We start from the raw sequence: 17,295 nt of genomic DNA, 5'->3' as shown, positions 1-17,295 counted from the left end.
GTAAACAGCAGGGTAATATGTAAAATCCGTATCGATCTATGTATGTATCTATCATATATGTTACCATTTGATCAATTCTCATTTTAAAGAGTAACGACAACAGGGCAAGATGTTGACCTGGTAACCACAGTAAACCTGGTAACCATAGTAATAGGGTGGGTGGTGGGTATTAACATTTCTCTTGACTTGCCCCCTGGGGCCTGTACCCGTGTCCCTCCTTTTGGGACTGGTCAGGTGCTTAGGTTGGACTAGGGGACCACCCTGGGTCCTGGGTGGCGTCCCCCTGGGTGGGTCCACCGCAGGATGGGCTCGCTGGCTTGGCCCCTTTCCTGCCTTTCTGTACTAAGGTTGCTATATGTTATCATTTAATCACTTCTCATCACAAATGGTACCTGACTACAAGGCAAGATGTAAAATCCTCATCAATATGCCCTAGCACTGTACTCTGGTTAGCATTTTTCTACGTTAGCATCCCAACTGTTAGCATTTAATCAATTCTCATTAGAAATCGAACCAGTAAACAGGGTAAGATGTAAAATCTTATTGATCTGCCTTATTGCTTTTTTCAACTCAGCTATCTTGCTATTTGTTAGCATACCCATTGTTAGAATGTGATTACTTCTCATTGGAAAAAGTACCTAACCCATGTTAATTGGCCTTAGTGCTTTTTGTAGTGAGGTATATATGTTAGCATTTTAATCATCACAGTATACTGCAGCCTGAAGGCACATATCCATTGAAGCGCAAGATGTCCAGGGATGCTCATTTACTACTTCACTAATATTTAATGGTCGTTTACCAGATGAATGAAGTTGTTTACATCATTTTGGGGTATGTACTGGTTGTTTCAGGTGTTCAATAAATGTAAACAATTAAATGGGATATGGGTCACTTGAAAGTAGAAAATAAATATCAGATTTAGGCACGAAATCAGAATTGGGAAGTAAAACTGACCAAAAAACAGCCTTAACTTAGGGGTGTGCACCAATGATGAGGGGAGTCTGCAAGTGTTTTCTCTAAATATACATTTAATGATTTTACAGGATGTGGTTACATAGAGAAGGGGGTTATAGATAAGGAATCGCCATGCGACCAACTGCAACATAAACGGTTTGATTTTCTTTTTTTTTACGCGCATTTGAAAGCTGACAAAGGGGAAAAGCTGATGGCACTGTAACACAAAGAGACATACTGATTGGCTCACTTGTAACTAATAATAACACTGACCTCATTGATATGTAGCAAATATATACATACAAATAATCAACAAAGAGGTGTGTGATGTTTGTGACCTACTGATGACATTGCATGTAAACATGACTCCTGCTTTAGTTGGCCACACACTGGAAAACTTAGCGCTTTCCCCCGACGTACGAACTCTCCGTCTATTTGCGTTGACTGGAAAATGATCAAAAACAAGTAAGTCAGTCCTCTGTGGTCTCCTGACTGACACCTGCCAACGACGGCTCATTAGCCGCACCACCCCCCACCGCCACTGCCGTCGTCCGGCTTCCTCCCGCCCTGGCTGAGGCGTTGCCTTACTGGGTGCGGAGCTGGTAATCTGTGGGAGGAAATGGGACAAGACTTAATCTAATATACGAATAAATAAAAGAGGTGCAATTGTAGAGAAATCGAGTGGCGGCAGCTTTCCAATCCGGGAGGAGAGGACAACCAAGGAAATGAGATGTGGATGTGCGGCAATTAGTGAACTTAAAGACCCGACATGCGCAACCTTTTCCGCATTATGATACAAAAGGGGGAGGGGGAAGAAAAAAAAAAAAAAAAATTCACTTTCACAGATTTCACAGGAAGTTGCCTCATGTTGTAGCTCTTCTTATTTTTATAGAAGTGCATCAGTTCCCACAACATTGCAGGCCATTGCCTAACTCTTGCCTAATGCCTGTGTGTGTGTGTGTGTGTGTGTGTACTTACCTCCATTCTGCGTGATGTAGCGCACCCATGGCAGAGCCTGATAGCCGCTCTTCTCGATGATCTTCAGGTAGCGCACCTGCCAATAAATGCAAAGTTACCAACACAACACTCACTACAATCGTGACTATTGCATGCTTTTATGCTGGCCAAATCAGGTACCATTTCTAGTTCCAATATCATACGTTCATTTTTAATCACATTGCGTTTGGGTATTTCAGGTATTCTATACTGCTTATCCTCATTAGGGTCGCAGGTGAGCTGGAGCCTGACTTTGGGTGAGAAGCAGGATAAACAGTGGACTGGTCATCAGTCCATCACTAGACACAAATAGACAAACAGCCATTCACACTTATATACACACCTATGGACAATTTTGAGGCTTTAATTAACCTAACATGCATGTTTTGGGGATGTGGGAGTAGAACCGACGCAAACACGGGGAGAACCTGCAAACTCCACACAGTTCAAACCCCGAAAGGCAGACGCGCTAACCTCTATTCCAGTGATTCCCAACCAGTGTGCCGTGGCACATTAGTGTGCCGTGAGCGCTTCTCAGGTGTGCTGTGGGAAATTATCAAATTTTACTTCATTGCTCCAAAAAATATTTATTTACAAGAAATAATGTATCTCTGTTCATCTATTTATGCCAGTGAGGCTTAGTGACGGACAGAACAAATAAATGCTCTTCTATTCGATGGCAGGAAGTACATACAATAAATAATGTATCCACTTTTTGTGACATTTTTTTTGTTGGCGTGCCGTGAGATTTTTCAATAGTAAAATGTGTGCCTTGGCTCCATAAAGGTTGGAAATCACTGCTCTATTCCACCGTGCTACCCTATTTCAGGTACCCTGTGGATGGATGGCTTATGTTAAATAAACCCCTAAAAATGGCTCCTGATGAAAAGGCGCAATATGTGTCGTGGTCTAATGGAACAAAATCAGCTAGGCAGATTCTACGAAACTACAGGATTAAGTAGTGAAGACATCCGGCGTCACGTCCGTCAAGACGTGCATGGCACAAGAAATTTATGGTGCCAGGAAGTGTGTTGGCTAAAGTGAGGAGTGGAGGACCAAATTTATGAAAAATGACCACACAAACAAGCAATATATCTATCTATATATATATATATATATATACTTATGTTGTAATAATTTTCACAGATTTGTCTATACATTTTTGTTTGTAATAAATTTGTTAAATTATAAAGACACTTTCGGGACATTAGATACCCCTGCAAGCCTTCTGCCCTACGAACACCTCGTTAAAAACACAAGCCAGATTAGGGTTGACTCGTCTAAACCGTACCAGAATTTACTGTTTGGTGGCTTGAGCGATTAAAGATATTCTTAGTAGAGCAAGTGCGAAGGACAGGAAAGGTTCTAGAACTTTGTATGGTTTTGCAACGCTCCCCCTGTCCAAACCACAGACCTTTCGAGCCCTAAGGAGGATGAAGAGTTCATCTTCAGGGAGTCTTGCAAGACGAGGACTTGAGGAAGCAGCGCCGTGACTCACAAGAAGGGGGAAGAAGCTACAGAACCACCGTTCGAGGGAAAACGTGTTTCTTCAACATGACTGTGTTTATCTTTTTTGGTCACATCAGCACAATCCCCCATATGACTTTCACAAGCCGTTAACCGACAATCGAGCTGGCCGAGTGTTACCACACGACTGGGTTTCGAGAAAAAGGCCCAGAAATATCCTTCCACCTAAACACAACTGCACTTGGATGACACAGCGGAGTTCGCTGTCACAACTTGTATCGGAAAGATTGCAGCTAATTGCTGTGTATGTGCATGTAAACAGCACTCCTGTGCACCAATGACTTGACCTCACATGCGGATGCTCACCATTATGAGGCCTGGATGCGCATTTGACCACTGTAAGGCTGACATGTCCTTTTTATTTATTTCTTTTTTTCTTTTTTGACGGGGGGGATAAACCGCCATGTCTCTGTCACACCGGCTTCCAGATGAGAGCGGGAAAGCAAGGAATTTGTTAGCGGACTGGCGGCGGTCCTCGGCTCTCTGGTCGTCTTGTTTTCCCTCGACCCAGCGAGGTCACGGAGAGCCGCGGCTCCTGGATACACGAGACCAAGCGATGGATTGACGCGGCATCGGGCTGGCACGGCGCAACCGTGTCCACGCAGTCAGCAAAAAACGGCATCAAAAAGCCACCAAAATACCATTCTAGCTTATGACTTTGTTTGCAATAAAGAGATGCCTTCTTTCTGTGTCAATGTTCTTTAGAAACAGCAAGGAAAACATAATCACAAGCTAGAATGGTATTTTGGTGGCTTTTTGATGGCGTTTCGCTGACTGCGTAGATCCCGCGTCGATCCAGCGTTTGTCCTCATTAACGGGAGGGACAAAGTTGACCCCAGGAATTTTCCGCCTTCGGGGCTACTCTCAGAGCAGTAAGCAAACCGCCATCAAAAAGCTGCCAACATACCATTTTAGCTTCTGAATTTGCTATGGAGAGATGCCTTTTTGTGTCACTGTTCTGTATATATGGCACAGGAAAACAAAGTTACGAGCAAGAATGGAATTTTGATGGTAATTTGATGGCGTTTTGCTAACTGCATAGATCTAATCTCAATCTCGCTTTTGTGCTCATGAATGCGGGGGCAAAAGTTGACCAAGGAATTTTCCACCTTCTGAGATACTATCACAGCAGCCAGCAAAACGCGATCAAAAAGCCACCAAAGTACCATTCAAGCTTGTGTAAAGATGCCTTTTTATCCGTGTCACTCGTCTGTATAAATGGCACAGGAAAACAAAGTCACAAGCAAGAATAGAATTTTGATGATAATTTCTTGGCATTTTGCATTTTGGGGTCGTGCTAGCCCGACCCCACGTCGATGCAGTGTTTGCCCTCATGAATGGGGGACAAAGTTAACCTGGGAATTTTCTGCGTTCTGAGGTACTATCAGAGCTAGCCACAAAATGGCATCAAAAGCCACAAAAATACCATTCCACCTTGGAAGTTTGCAATGTAGAGAGGCCTTTTTTTCCTTTGTTGCTGTTCTGTGTAAAGTACGTGTCTTAATGAAAGGGGAGGGACAAGGACAACCTGGGAATTTATCGCCTTCTGAGGTACAAGTCGAACCATACGCAAAACGACATCAAAAGCCACCATCTTCAAAATCCTACCTTGTGACTGTTTGCCATGTAGCGCATGTCGCTTTTCTATAGAAATGGCACAAGGGGGCGTGGGGGGAATCTAACAAAACGCCCAAGATTGGATGGTATTTTGATGACATTTTTGACTGACTGTGTGGACACGCTTGTGCCGTTCCAGCCCCCAGCTCACATCGACCCAGTGTCTGTCCTAAATTTTCCACCTCCTGATGTATTATCAGCGCACCCATCAAGACGCCACAGTCTTTAAAATTCTGGAATTTGTTTGCGATGTTGTCTTTATTCCATGTTGCTGTTCTAGATAAATGGCATGGAATAAAGGAATCACTATCCTGCAAACTAAGTCGTATGGTATTTTGATGGTGTTTTGTTGACTGTGGGCAAGGTTGCCCCTGCCAGCCCGAAATAAAGATGATCCAACCTTATGAATGAGGGAGACGTAATCGATCCGAGAATTTTGCACTTTCTGAGGTGTTATCAGATCCGTGACAGGGGACTCTCTGAGTCTAAGGGTATTTGACAATGCCGAATGGGACATTTAGCACCCGTCACTCACTTCTCCCTCCCTGTTCTGATGAAAGCAACTTTAGAGTTTAATTCATCACCCCGCGATCTAACGTTGTGACCCATTGAAGCGTCTGATTGCGAGACGCCGGGTTGTTGTTATGGCAATATCCCGCTTAGTTGCGTAAAAGGTACATAAATCGTGGCGCTTGCGTTCCAGCTCTGATGCTGTAATTTTGTGGCATCTCTGTCAAAGAGGTTAGCGTCCGCCTTCGCGTCTTGTCACCTTAGCTGGCGTCAATTGCCACCTGCCATAAGTGTGGCCTTGCCACATTTATACAAGCGCTTAAATGCATCTCGCACACTTCAATTGTGCTGCCCTCTCTGCAATTAGTGGCACAGTTAAGGGGAACTTTCCTATGCTCTGATATTTACAAAGGTAAATTAAACTTCACCGCCACTGCTCGCACGGAGCAAGCGGCACGAAAAGCACGAGACGACGTTTGCCGCTGCCCTCTAATATAACAGCCTGACGCACGATTCGGATGGGAACATGGGTGGCCACATTGGAGAAAAGTCGAAGTCACCCAATTGAAGATAAAGTCTCTCACGCTTGTCTCAAGTAGCGTTTCGCAGTAAGCGTGTAGACGTCTTCATCAGGGCTCGCCCGTAACCACTGGTCATCCAGTGAGCAAAGTGAGAATGACCAAATTATTAGTATCATACTTTCCACTTGACTTTAATAGGAGCGCCTTATTCCTGAGTGTGCTGCATGACGTCCGCGCTGACTTCAAAAATCATGGCAAATGTCAAATGCTGGATGCAGACGATGCATTAAAAGAAGTCTCGTTGAGAAGTTACCTGGTACCACTTTACCCCTAATTGTCTTAGCTTGTCTCCACTTTTTGGAGGAACTGACACAAATGGTTACAGAAGAACTGCTTGCCAAATAGTAAGACATATGTACAGTCAATTACAATACAATCACAGTACACTTTTTCATATTTATATCTCTGTTTATATTATCCATATTTATACCTATTCATTTCTACTCCTTTTTCAAACACGACTTTCAATATATATTATGCATACATATGATGGATATCAACAGTTTCATACACTCTACATACTGAGTGTGTTCTAATTCATCATTCTATCTTAGTGTCAATGATATACTTCCCACTTTGTACAAATTGTATAAATATTACTGTAGCATAATTGGACTACACTTATAAAATACTCATACTTACCACATACCAACAAACGGCAACTTAATCTTCATCCCCCCCCCCCTCCCTTCTTGCTTAAATTAGATTTAAATTTCTTTCAATTCCTCCTCAATACTGCTCCTGTATTTGGTTGTTTTCGAAATCGTTAGCCTCATAGCATAATTGGCCAAGTCATTTTTAACTTACTGTTACACTATGTATAAAAAATATCACCATGCTTGTAAAATGTTTTTGTTTTTTCTTGTTTTCCACAAATGTTCAAATGTACCTAGGCAACTAAGCTATTAGGTTAACGATATACTTAATATGAGCATATATTTGTGAATATTGCTGCTGTGAAATTTGTATTTGCCTCCCTTGACGAATAAAGTATCTATGCCATATTTTGACCCTTTGTGGCTTAGAAGCAGTAGCCCTTCATAAATAACATTTCTTCACAAAATGGCTCCTTTTTGTCAACTATAAACTGGTAGAAGCTCAATAGGCTCCATTCAATGTGGCTGTACCTTGAACTTGCCATATAGTGAATCAACCCCCTTATGAGATGTGGTTTACAGTTGTTTACACATTACTAATGTCATTAATAACCTTATCATAGTGCATCACAAGGTACAGTTGACATTGTACTGTTACAATAATTCAAGATATAGTTAAACATTGTTCCACTAGAAATGCACGGTGGCAGATACCAACAAAATATCATACTGGACATGTATGCACGTTTTGTTTTCATAAACATAAGTTGCTCAAAAGAGCAATTAGGTTACCCAAGCTCATTGCTTTGGAATCACAAGTTTTTTTCCCCCCCCTCTTTACATACAACATACTGTGTGTGGTATGATGGAATGTCTTTGACTCATATGGGAAAATCAAACTTCTGCAACGTTAGTCAATTAAAAAAAAAAATGTACATTGTTAAACTTCGGTTTGATGTGGAACGCATGTGTGTAATTACGGCGACCTGAGCAAAGCACAAACAAGTCTTTGAATGCGTTGCCGAGTAGCGTTCGCATTGCGTCCCGTCACGACATGGGAAAATGTGATGTCGCGTTCCGGCATCGCTTCTGATCATGGGATGACTGTCATTATGCAGTCTGCGTGGTTTGATGCTGCCAGCAGCGCTTTGAGGAGGAAGTTCATTTGCATCATTGTTTTAATGGGAACATTGTATATTGTAATGAATTATTTTTTTCCCCCCTCCGTGATAAACACAAAGGCCGGTCAGACAGCTGCTCTATTACTAAGTGAACTTTTGCCGCTGCTCTACTGCCCGGTTTGAATTGTCTAAATTCCAATGTGGAGATAGTGAGGAGCATGTGTTTTTATGCATTACACTCAACTGTGGTGACCTTAAATGACTCATTTTACGCTCAATTTGGCAGGTAGTAGGTCCCTTTCACTATTATGACTTACAGTAAGAGTTAAACTAATGATTAATGGTAAAGTAGTACCAAGCCACTTTTTAATAAGAGTCTTTCACCCAGAGGCATCAGCTGCATTTCCAGTGGTTCGTACCTGGATGCCTGAGGTGGTGAAGTAAGGGATCTCAAACTTGACGCTGATCGGGGGCTTCCCCTCCTTGTCTTCTGCTTCCACGCTCGGAAGGCCGAAATGGGCCCGCATCAGATACTCCTTGCCGCCCTGTCACGAGGACAACATCTTAGAAACCGAGATGTTGCGGGAGAATTAAAAGCAGGCTGGTTTGGCTCCAGAATGAGTCACCGCAAGACCAACAAGTAATATTTGCATAACACGCAGTCTTTTTTATGAGTCACTCACAGGGAAGGACTTGATGGACCAGACGATCTCGCTGTTTTCTGGAACCCACTTGACGCTGCCAACCGTGGTCTTGAACTTGGGAGAGTCAGCGTCTGTTGGCACAGGAATGTGGATCTCCACGTTGTTGGCGGTGGAGCGCCGTTTGAACTGGCTTTTGGCCTACGATGGGTGGTGGCAGGACAAGTAGGTGAACAAATGTGCCAAGATGAGAAACCAGTTTGTTGCTTTGAGCGTTCTTGTCACGCACATGACAACAAAAGTGAATTAATTACCATGTAATTGTTCAATAATGGACTGACACTGCCCAATGCAACTATGGCAACCGGAAAATACTAGAACTTACCTTTATCATGTACTCGATGCGACTGTGAGAGTGCTTCTCGATGACGGATTCAATCCAGATCAGAGGCTTCACCTGAGACAAACAACAGCACAGTCTATCATCTGCATGCAAATTCAGTGGATTGCATTTGATCATTCTCTTACTTATCACATAGTCTCCCTCTACTGGACAACATACATTATTACGGAGACAGAAAAAGAGGAGCGATTGGTTGTGTTGAGTCAAGGCAAAGATAGGCTGAAGTGCTGCTGGTATCCCTGAATTGTGCTACTGTATTATTGTATCGTGCTGTATTATTGGTATCCCTGTATAGTGGTCATGGAGAGGCTAAATGTTGATCAAAAAGTGGTTCGAAAGAATTCCAAGTCCAGGCATTCAGTTGGATACTTGAAACCTAAAATTCTCAGAACATCAAGTCAATCACAACTGGACTGTTTTGGTTGTCTTGGAAGACGCTTCGCCTCCCATCCGAGCAGGCTTCGTCGGCAGCACTGAGAATGAAATGACGTGGATGAATGCTAATATTCACAGGCATATTTCAATGTAAAAAGCCTTTATTTCTTGGGCTCAAATCTTCAAAAAACATCATCTGGTATCAGCCCACCAGCCTTCAAGAGGGTGTTTTTAATAACGTGTTTCTCGAGTCCTTCACTAGTCTGGATGCCCCGTGGCAACGTACTGCCTCTTACAGGTCAGTCTTGGTACTACAACATATATCTAGTTTGGGGAAGGAGCCTCACCGATAGTGGGTTGATTGTGTTGCTCATCTCAAGTACAACACCAACCATAACACTGCGGCGTGTGCGTATTGCTGTATTGAGCATGTTTGGCTCTACATATGCATGGGGAGCAGTCGTTCTCACATATTTATCTCTCACATAAAAAAAAATAAACATCGAGACCAATCCACAATCACTGTTAATGTACGGAAACCTCAAACCCTGCATGAAGCTTAACCTCATCACGAATCAACCACACTACACAGCCATCAGCAAAACCATGCGGCAGCAGAAGTCGCAGTAATGGTAAGAAATATTTCATATTAGTTAGCTTCAGTATAACAACGTTATTAAAAAGAATAAATTCAGAGACAGATGCACTCCAGCACATCCGCAACTCGAGTGAGGATACGCGGTTCAGAGAATGGATGGATGGACTGTGTGTTGATGAGTCTTTAGCAAAAAATCGTAGATTAGCATTCTGGTTGACAGTGTTCGCTCTGCATTCTGTGTGTTTATGTTCCTGGGAGTTATGAGACTTTGGACTCGGTTCTTGTTCCTCATTTCTCCATGAAAATCTTTTTAAATGTGTTTTGAACTCCACCGAAAAAACATTGTACTCACGTGAGTGTTAAGGCGGTAGGACATGAGCTCGAACTCGCCGTCGGGGGGGATGAAGGAGATGGTGCGGTCGTTCTCAAAGCGAGACAGGCGGACGCACTGGTGAAACTTGACGTCCTCGAGCTCCACTGACTTACTCTTACCACCTGAAATGAAAGAAACCACGACAGACGATGTTTTCCGCGAAGAGCCGGAGCGTAACTGAACGGTGTCAAGTAAAAGTCAATTCTATCATTTTTATCCAGTCCGGACGAGCATAACAGGCAATGAATCAATGGTTACCATTGTGTGGAATTGATCATTGAGTCATGATTTCTTGAAGCTAGGTTTTACACGATCAGGATTTTTGGGGCCGATCAGCGAGTTTAAAAAAACGATAACCGATCACAAGATGGAGCAATGTGTCTATTTAAATGTTCATTTACTTAATTGCCCCAAGAAATTATATTTACAATAAATAGATCTTTGTTCATCTATTTATGCCAGCGAGGCATAGTGACAGACAGAATAAATAAATTCTCTCCTATTAGATGACAGGAAGTACATACAGTAATTAATGTAACATTACAACATGACAGAAATAATGGGTGCTAATATATTGTAATTAAATTACTTTATTGTAATTACATCACACACACCGGAGCTTTAGAGCATGATTCGACAGAACACCGGTACAACCGTTAGTGCTAGCACTGGCTTGCTAGCACGTTTTGTTTCCTGCTTGCGAGCCGTATCGTATTAAAAGTACGTGAACATACCTCAAGCAAGCCTTGAATTAAAGTCCTCTCCGGAGCACCGGTGACCACCAACGCAAGTTTTTCCCCATTTAGTTCTTATAATACACACGACACGACGCGATCGATTGTTGTTGTCGTGGCCACGGTAACGAGTCTATCCGGTCGCGTTTGAGTTGTCAAGTTAAAGCCCAATGATCGTAAAAAACAGGATGTGGTCGTATCGGAATACAAGATTACCGATCAGGCCGATACGAAGCAATTGAGGCAAAATTGAGACAGTGTTGATTCAATCTGAACTAAAGAAAAGGTCACCAGCTATGAGAAGCGTGCAGCATTATTGAGCTCAATATCACACTTGCATGGAAACAGGAGTTTAGATAATTCAGAGTGACAGTCTCCTATCCCATGAGATTTTTTTAAATTAATTGATTAATTGACAGTTACTTTAGGCCATACTCAATCAAATACAATGCTATGAAAAACTCTTAGGCCACCATTAGATTTGTTGTATTAACAATGCCATAATGCTCGTAAAATTCCCATCCTTAACTTTAGTGCATAACAGCGTCCCTGAAACAAACCAGCACCATGTTTTGACCCAAATGAGAGCCACTGTTCGTTATCATGGAAACTGGTGTCCAGTGATTGGCACTGCAATCAATTTTGAATGAGTTTCCTGTCCATTTATTATTTCTAACGAATTGATTAATTGATCTCGAAGCCAAAGCTTTTGTAAAGAAAATGCCCGCACGTTTTGACACAAATCAGAGCCCCTGGTGTGTTATCGTATTGCGGGAACTCACGTCCAGTGTTTTCAAATAGAACCTTGTCGTTGAGGCCAAGGCGCAACTCGGGCATGCCGGACAGGAAGACGCGCATCTTAATGGAGCCGACAATTTCGCTGCGCAGAACGTTGCCATTGGCGCTGACCTGAAGAATGGAGGTAGCACAGAGAAGCTTTTTAAAATGCAGCACAAGCTTTGCCATCTTGACTGAAGGATGTGGTGGCACACACAGGAAGGACATTTGAAGCATTCCGAGAGCAACACAAGACAAGCTTACATGAGGCTAAAACGAACAGTTCCTACCAGGAGATTGACCGACTCGATAACGTCCAGGAAGACTTCGTTTTTCCTGTACTTGATGCCCTCCGAGCGCCAGGAGACCGCGTTGGTGACAGTGGCGGGTGGGCGAGGGGCGCCCGTGTCCAGTTTGTGACCCTCCTGAGTTATATACCTGGCGGGGGGAACAAAACACACAGGAGGTGAAACAGTCAAACAGTCCGCCACTGTCTGCGCCTCTACACTCTGCATTGCATTATGGGATATCTCACTCTTGCAGAATCTTGCTGTCAGTGGTCTGCGGGTAGCCAAAATCCATCAGCTCATCCATCAGCTCGTATATGATGACAAAGTTATCCCGGATGCTTTCTTCCTCCAGTTCTTTGAAATACTCGGAAAAAACCTTGAGGTCCACAAACTTCGCTTTAGAAATCAATACATCAAGAATTGCTGCTTTTCAAAATACAATTCCTACCTGGACAATTTTGTACAAAAAGGAGAAAACCAAGGAAACGCTGGCATTTTTCTTGGATGTTGCCACTACTGAGGCAATTCAAGTTAAGAAAGTTTTTTTTAACAATCAAAGTACAAAGCAGCACAGTGAACCACATTTCAAGATTATTTGCATTGTGCAAGTTGGCAATTATCATAGAGGAGCCATCGCTTTTATCATCCATCCATCCATCCATTTTCTGAGCCGCTTCTCCTCACTAGGGTCGCGGGCGTGCTGGAGCCTATCCCAGCTGTCATCGGGCAGGAGGCGGGGTACACCCTGAACTGGTTGCCAGCCAATCGCAGGGCACATCGAAACAAACAACCATTCGCACTCACAGTCATGCCTACGGGCAATTTAGAGTCTCCAATTAATGCATGTTTTTGGGATGTGGGAGGAAACCGGAGTGCCCGGAGAAAACCCACGCAGGCACGGGGAGAACATGCAAACTCCACACAGGCGGGGACGGGGATTGAACCCCGCACCTCAGAACTGTGAGGCTGACGCTCTAACCAGTCGCCCACCGTGCCGCCCGCTTTTATCATGTGACACCTATTTTTTTCTTTTTTTAAATATATGTACTAGGATGAACTGGACAGAATGAAAGCAAATTACAAGTGCCACACATGAATGGCAATTTCTGCAACAGAGTGTGGAAGAACATTTTGAATAATAGTTCATAGAAAGAATGCCTCGAGTGTGTTCAGCTTTACATCTGCCTACGGTGGCTACTTTAATGAGCCTAAATTTTAAAATACATTTTGGTTTGTAGATTGATTCCACAATTTTTCTTTTCTTCTTAACTTGAATTGATTTGTTCTGCGCTTTCATTTCACAGTACAATGAGACACTGAACGACGTGAATATAATTTTTTAAAAACTGGAAAAATCGAGGTGTTCTAAAATATTTGACCAGTAGTGTACATTCAGTTTCACTTTTGACTGTGCACGAGGTGCATTCAAGGATCACCAACAAAACATCTCAAACCCAGGCAAAAAAAAACAACAACACTCATTTAGAGAACACAAACCTAACAACAACACCAAGACACCACCAGATGGTACCAAAGTAATACTTTAATTGTTTTGTCCTGGGCACAAAACAGGGAATAGCCAATAGATTGTTTGCAAATAAGGAGAATAGGTTATGAAAAAAAAAAAAAAAAAAGACAAATTGCAAATATGCAGGGGTTCACTGTATGTCTCAAGCAGCCAAGTGTGAGCAATCCTTTAGTTTGTGACGCGGTGAAACGGAAGGATACAGTAGAGGTTGTTGTGTTTGATCCACATGAAGCGCACGCCGCCGTGGGCCAGGATGGGAGACAGCGTCCCCTCCTCCTCCTTGTCCATCAGGAGACTCATGAAGTGCTCGATCTCGGACATGTCCACATCGCCGCGGTAGTTTCGGCACACCAGCACCTGACGGGAACAAGCCACAGTTGCTTTTTATGAAGCTAGAATCCTTCTGAGCATGTCCACCCAAAGTGGAAATAAGTAATACTAATTATATATAGAATTAGAAGGAATGGGCATTATAGAAGGCTAGATTCTGCTTATTTCAATTGTACAAGGTGGTGGTTATTATGAATAACTGTCAAGAAAATACTTTTTTTTTTTTTTAATAAATAGTTCAGGATTTGTATTAAGGTGTTTACATAGGTTATAACAAAAGGGATTTTTTCCCCCCCGAAAAAAACCCAAATATTTTCACACCATGTGGAAATAAATAAATATATATTTGTTTTAGTGAAGTGGTGAACTTGCCCCATTCTTGAAAACGAAAAAAAATAACATTCATCAGTATGAACATTAAATATGTCTTTGTAGTGTATTCAATTGAATATTGGTTGAAAATGATTAGCAAATCATTGTATTCAGTTTTTAATCTGTTTTACACAACATCCCACCTTCATTGGAATTGGGGTTTGTATAACAAATGTCTGCAGCATTGAAACAGCTGTAGTTATTTTTTTTTTTTAAAAACGTTTAGCAATGTACAAAAGTAAAAAAAAAAAATAAAATTGAAAATTAAAAGAATTTTAGAGGTTCGCAAATACTGCATATGCCCGTCAGTCGCCATTAAAATGCATGCATTATCCCTTAGAAATGAAAAAAAAAGACCAAAAGTAATAGTTTCAGTAATACTAATAATACCCTTAAGCCAACAAAACGCTATGTACACTGTTTGCCACATTGAAACAGCTGAGGTAAAAAAAAAAATATATATATATATATATACATACATAAATCCATCGAAATATATAGTATTGTATTTATAAATCCGTGCATTTAAATGGGAAACAGCACTGCAGGACCTTATTTGAAACAATGATATGCGAGTTTGCTTGGCATCCTAGTGTACAATAAGAGCGGCAACAGCTGTCAGCTTGTCGGATGTGTTATTAAAACCTTCACATCACGTCGGCTACCGTTTGACACATACTGCACACCCAACCGCTCACATGTTCACTTTACATTTACCGGCATTAATTTTAATCCAAACGACATTCTTAATGATAGACCGTTATCCACCTCGCATTAAGCTGTCAACGAGGAATGCGCTAGCATGGCGGCTACCTAGTAGCTGCTAGGCTAACGCTAGCCGGCCGGCCCCGCTCTGTCTTTACCTTTCCTTTCAAATCCAAGACGTAAACGGCGCTCGCAGACATTTTGGAGTTTTTGTCACGCCGAGCGCCTCGACTTCACGAAATGACCGGTTACGAGAGGAAAATTAATTTCAGACGCTCATTCATAATACTGGGGGGGGGGGGGGGAAATATCTTGGTGAGTGGCACTTCCTCTTTTGTCACGCCATTTAGCGCCCTCTGTTGACCAGGAGGAAGCAGTGCAATGGGGGGGTAACGTAACAGAAATGTTATAGAAATGTAATAAATTACGATAAAATAATCCTTTATTGATACTCAAACTAAAGCAATCTACAAACTAAAGTGTTACAACAGTACATAATAAAGAAGCACAAGCAGATTGTTGGATTTGTTTTTGTTTTTTTACATAATAGGTATGACGCGCTGTGGCGACCCCTAAAGGGACAAGGCGAAAGGAAAAGAAGAAGAAGGTACTACAATAATACACGAACATAATCCGTAATATAATTGGGACAAACAATGTTTTTAATTGATTCATAATTAACTTTCTCGGCGTGCATCGCAAAAAAACATTATCTCCCGAAATATGCGCCCTTGAAAATAGCGGATCTTCGCCCAGCCAAGCCACCAAATCATTGGGTGGAGAAACTCGATGTGGGTGTGGGGTCATGTAAATCAGCACCCAATGTGACGTCACAATTTGGCATAATTCAAAACGGCTTGTCACACACATATTTTCACAAATAGGCAGCTCGCAAAACATTTACTTTGATGTTGTTGAATTTCACATTTGGGTGGGCAGGCAGTACAGAAGCCATTAAAAAGTACATTTTCCATAATAGTTCCCCTTGAAATGATTAGCTCTCTTACAGTGTCAATCCAAGCTGAGCGTTATTATCTTTTTGTATTGCAACTCATTAGACTGTGCAAGTGGTCACAATGTTGTGGCCTGTGGTGGGACACAATAAATGCTTTTTTCTACTCCTCCTTTAGTATAGTAGTTGTTGAAAGCATAGTATGTGCTTTCTGAAATAACTTGCTATCTGATACAAAGGCGGTAACGCCATCCTTCTGTTGATACGGAGGACCCGCACCTTTTGGTGCGTGCACTTTTTGGTGCGTGCACCTTTTGGTGCGTGCCCCTCAGCGCGGGCCCTCCGGTGGGACGAGTGGGCCTGTTCAAAGTGACACATGTCGCTGCCAAGATGGAGTATTAACATTGTCAGGACACAACTGGATCGTTGGGGGCCCCAAGCCAAATATAACTCAATATACTGTATCAGGGATTCCCTAACCAAAGTGCTGACGGCCAAAATAAGTCGAGGTCCAATTTGAATTGTGTCACAATTTTTCTGGCAACACACTTCTTCTCTCAAAGTAGTCCTTCTCAGATCGGCAGGTTTTAGGGGGTTGTCCTGTGTCTTACAAACCAGCAAAATTTGACTGGTTGTTTCATTTCACACTTGGTGTACGGTACAGAGGCGTGCCGAGTTTCCACAGGGAAGGCCGTCAACAATTACAGTACGGCTCGGTCTCTGGATAGCGGACATATTGGCGAGCATTTTGCTTCGAGTGGCATTCAAACAACTTCAGATGGAGGCAAAGCGAGAAGAAAAGCCATTGGTGGTTTTTATGCATAATAACCGTTAACATAACACCGTTCAAAATGTTACTGATGCCCTTGTCTGAACTGTTCATTTCCTAAAAACAATACTAACTGCTGATGTTGCACTTTCCTAAATAGAAATGATTTAGGCTTTTATGTGTCATTAAATGTGTTTTTCTGCCTTATTGTAGTGTACTGTTTATCTGAGAATGTTTCATTTATTGGAGAATTTACTTTGAGCAGTTTGTGTCTGCATTGTTTATTTTCTGTAAAGAAGACAAACTATTGCTGTTGTACTTTTACAAAAAGAAATGATTGAAACTGTTATATGTTGTCCTCTCTTGAGTTTGTCCCAAATTTTTTTGATTGATTTTATTGTCTATGATACTTTAAGAAACGTTTATTTATTGGAAAATGTACTTTGAGCAGTTTTTGTCTGCATTGTCCATTTTCTATAAAGCAGACAAACTATTTATGTTGCACTTTCCTAAAAAGAAAAAAAAATCAAACCGTTGTACATTATT

At 42.1% G+C, this 17,295-nt stretch overlaps 1 protein-coding gene across 1 annotated transcript; it reads right to left on the bottom strand.

The window, feature by feature from the left end:
- Positions 1-1,008: 1,008 nt before the first annotated feature.
- On the bottom strand, positions 1,009-15,335 carry ap1m1 (adaptor related protein complex 1 subunit mu 1). The gene is made up of 12 exons (XM_061797935.1): positions 15,187-15,335; positions 13,822-13,978; positions 12,542-12,609; positions 12,339-12,469; positions 12,094-12,241; positions 11,809-11,935; positions 10,272-10,414; positions 8,929-9,000; positions 8,586-8,744; positions 8,322-8,447; positions 1,933-2,008; positions 1,009-1,561 (listed from the first exon to the last, which is right to left on the bottom strand). The coding sequence occupies exons 1-12, from the start codon at positions 15,226-15,228 to the stop codon at positions 1,539-1,541; spliced, it is 1,272 nt and encodes a 423-aa protein (XP_061653919.1). The 5' UTR covers positions 15,229-15,335; the 3' UTR covers positions 1,009-1,538.
- Positions 15,336-17,295: the final 1,960 nt, after the last annotated feature.

Source organism: Phyllopteryx taeniolatus, chromosome 14, assembly GCF_024500385.1.
Source record: "Phyllopteryx taeniolatus isolate TA_2022b chromosome 14, UOR_Ptae_1.2, whole genome shotgun sequence".
NCBI lineage: Eukaryota > Metazoa > Chordata > Actinopteri > Syngnathiformes > Syngnathidae > Phyllopteryx > Phyllopteryx taeniolatus.
The sequence above is the reverse complement of the archived record's forward strand: the minus strand, read 5'-3'. Positions and strand labels throughout refer to the sequence as shown.

What these genes read in the sequence shown, in the direction of transcription:
- ap1m1 (XM_061797935.1), bottom strand. Translation starts at nt 15,228, where the DNA reads ATGTCTGCGAGCGCCGTTTACGTCTTGGATTTGAAAGGAAAG. An exon ending in TCTTGGATTTGAAAGGAAAG is followed by an intron (nt 13,979 to 15,186) that starts GTAAAGACAGAG and finishes TGTTCCCGTCAG; the next exon opens with GTGCTGGTGTGCCGAAACTA. An exon ending in CTACATCACGCAGAATGGAG is followed by an intron (nt 1,562 to 1,932) that starts GTAAGTACACAC and finishes TTCCTCCCACAG; the next exon opens with ATTACCAGCTCCGCACCCAG.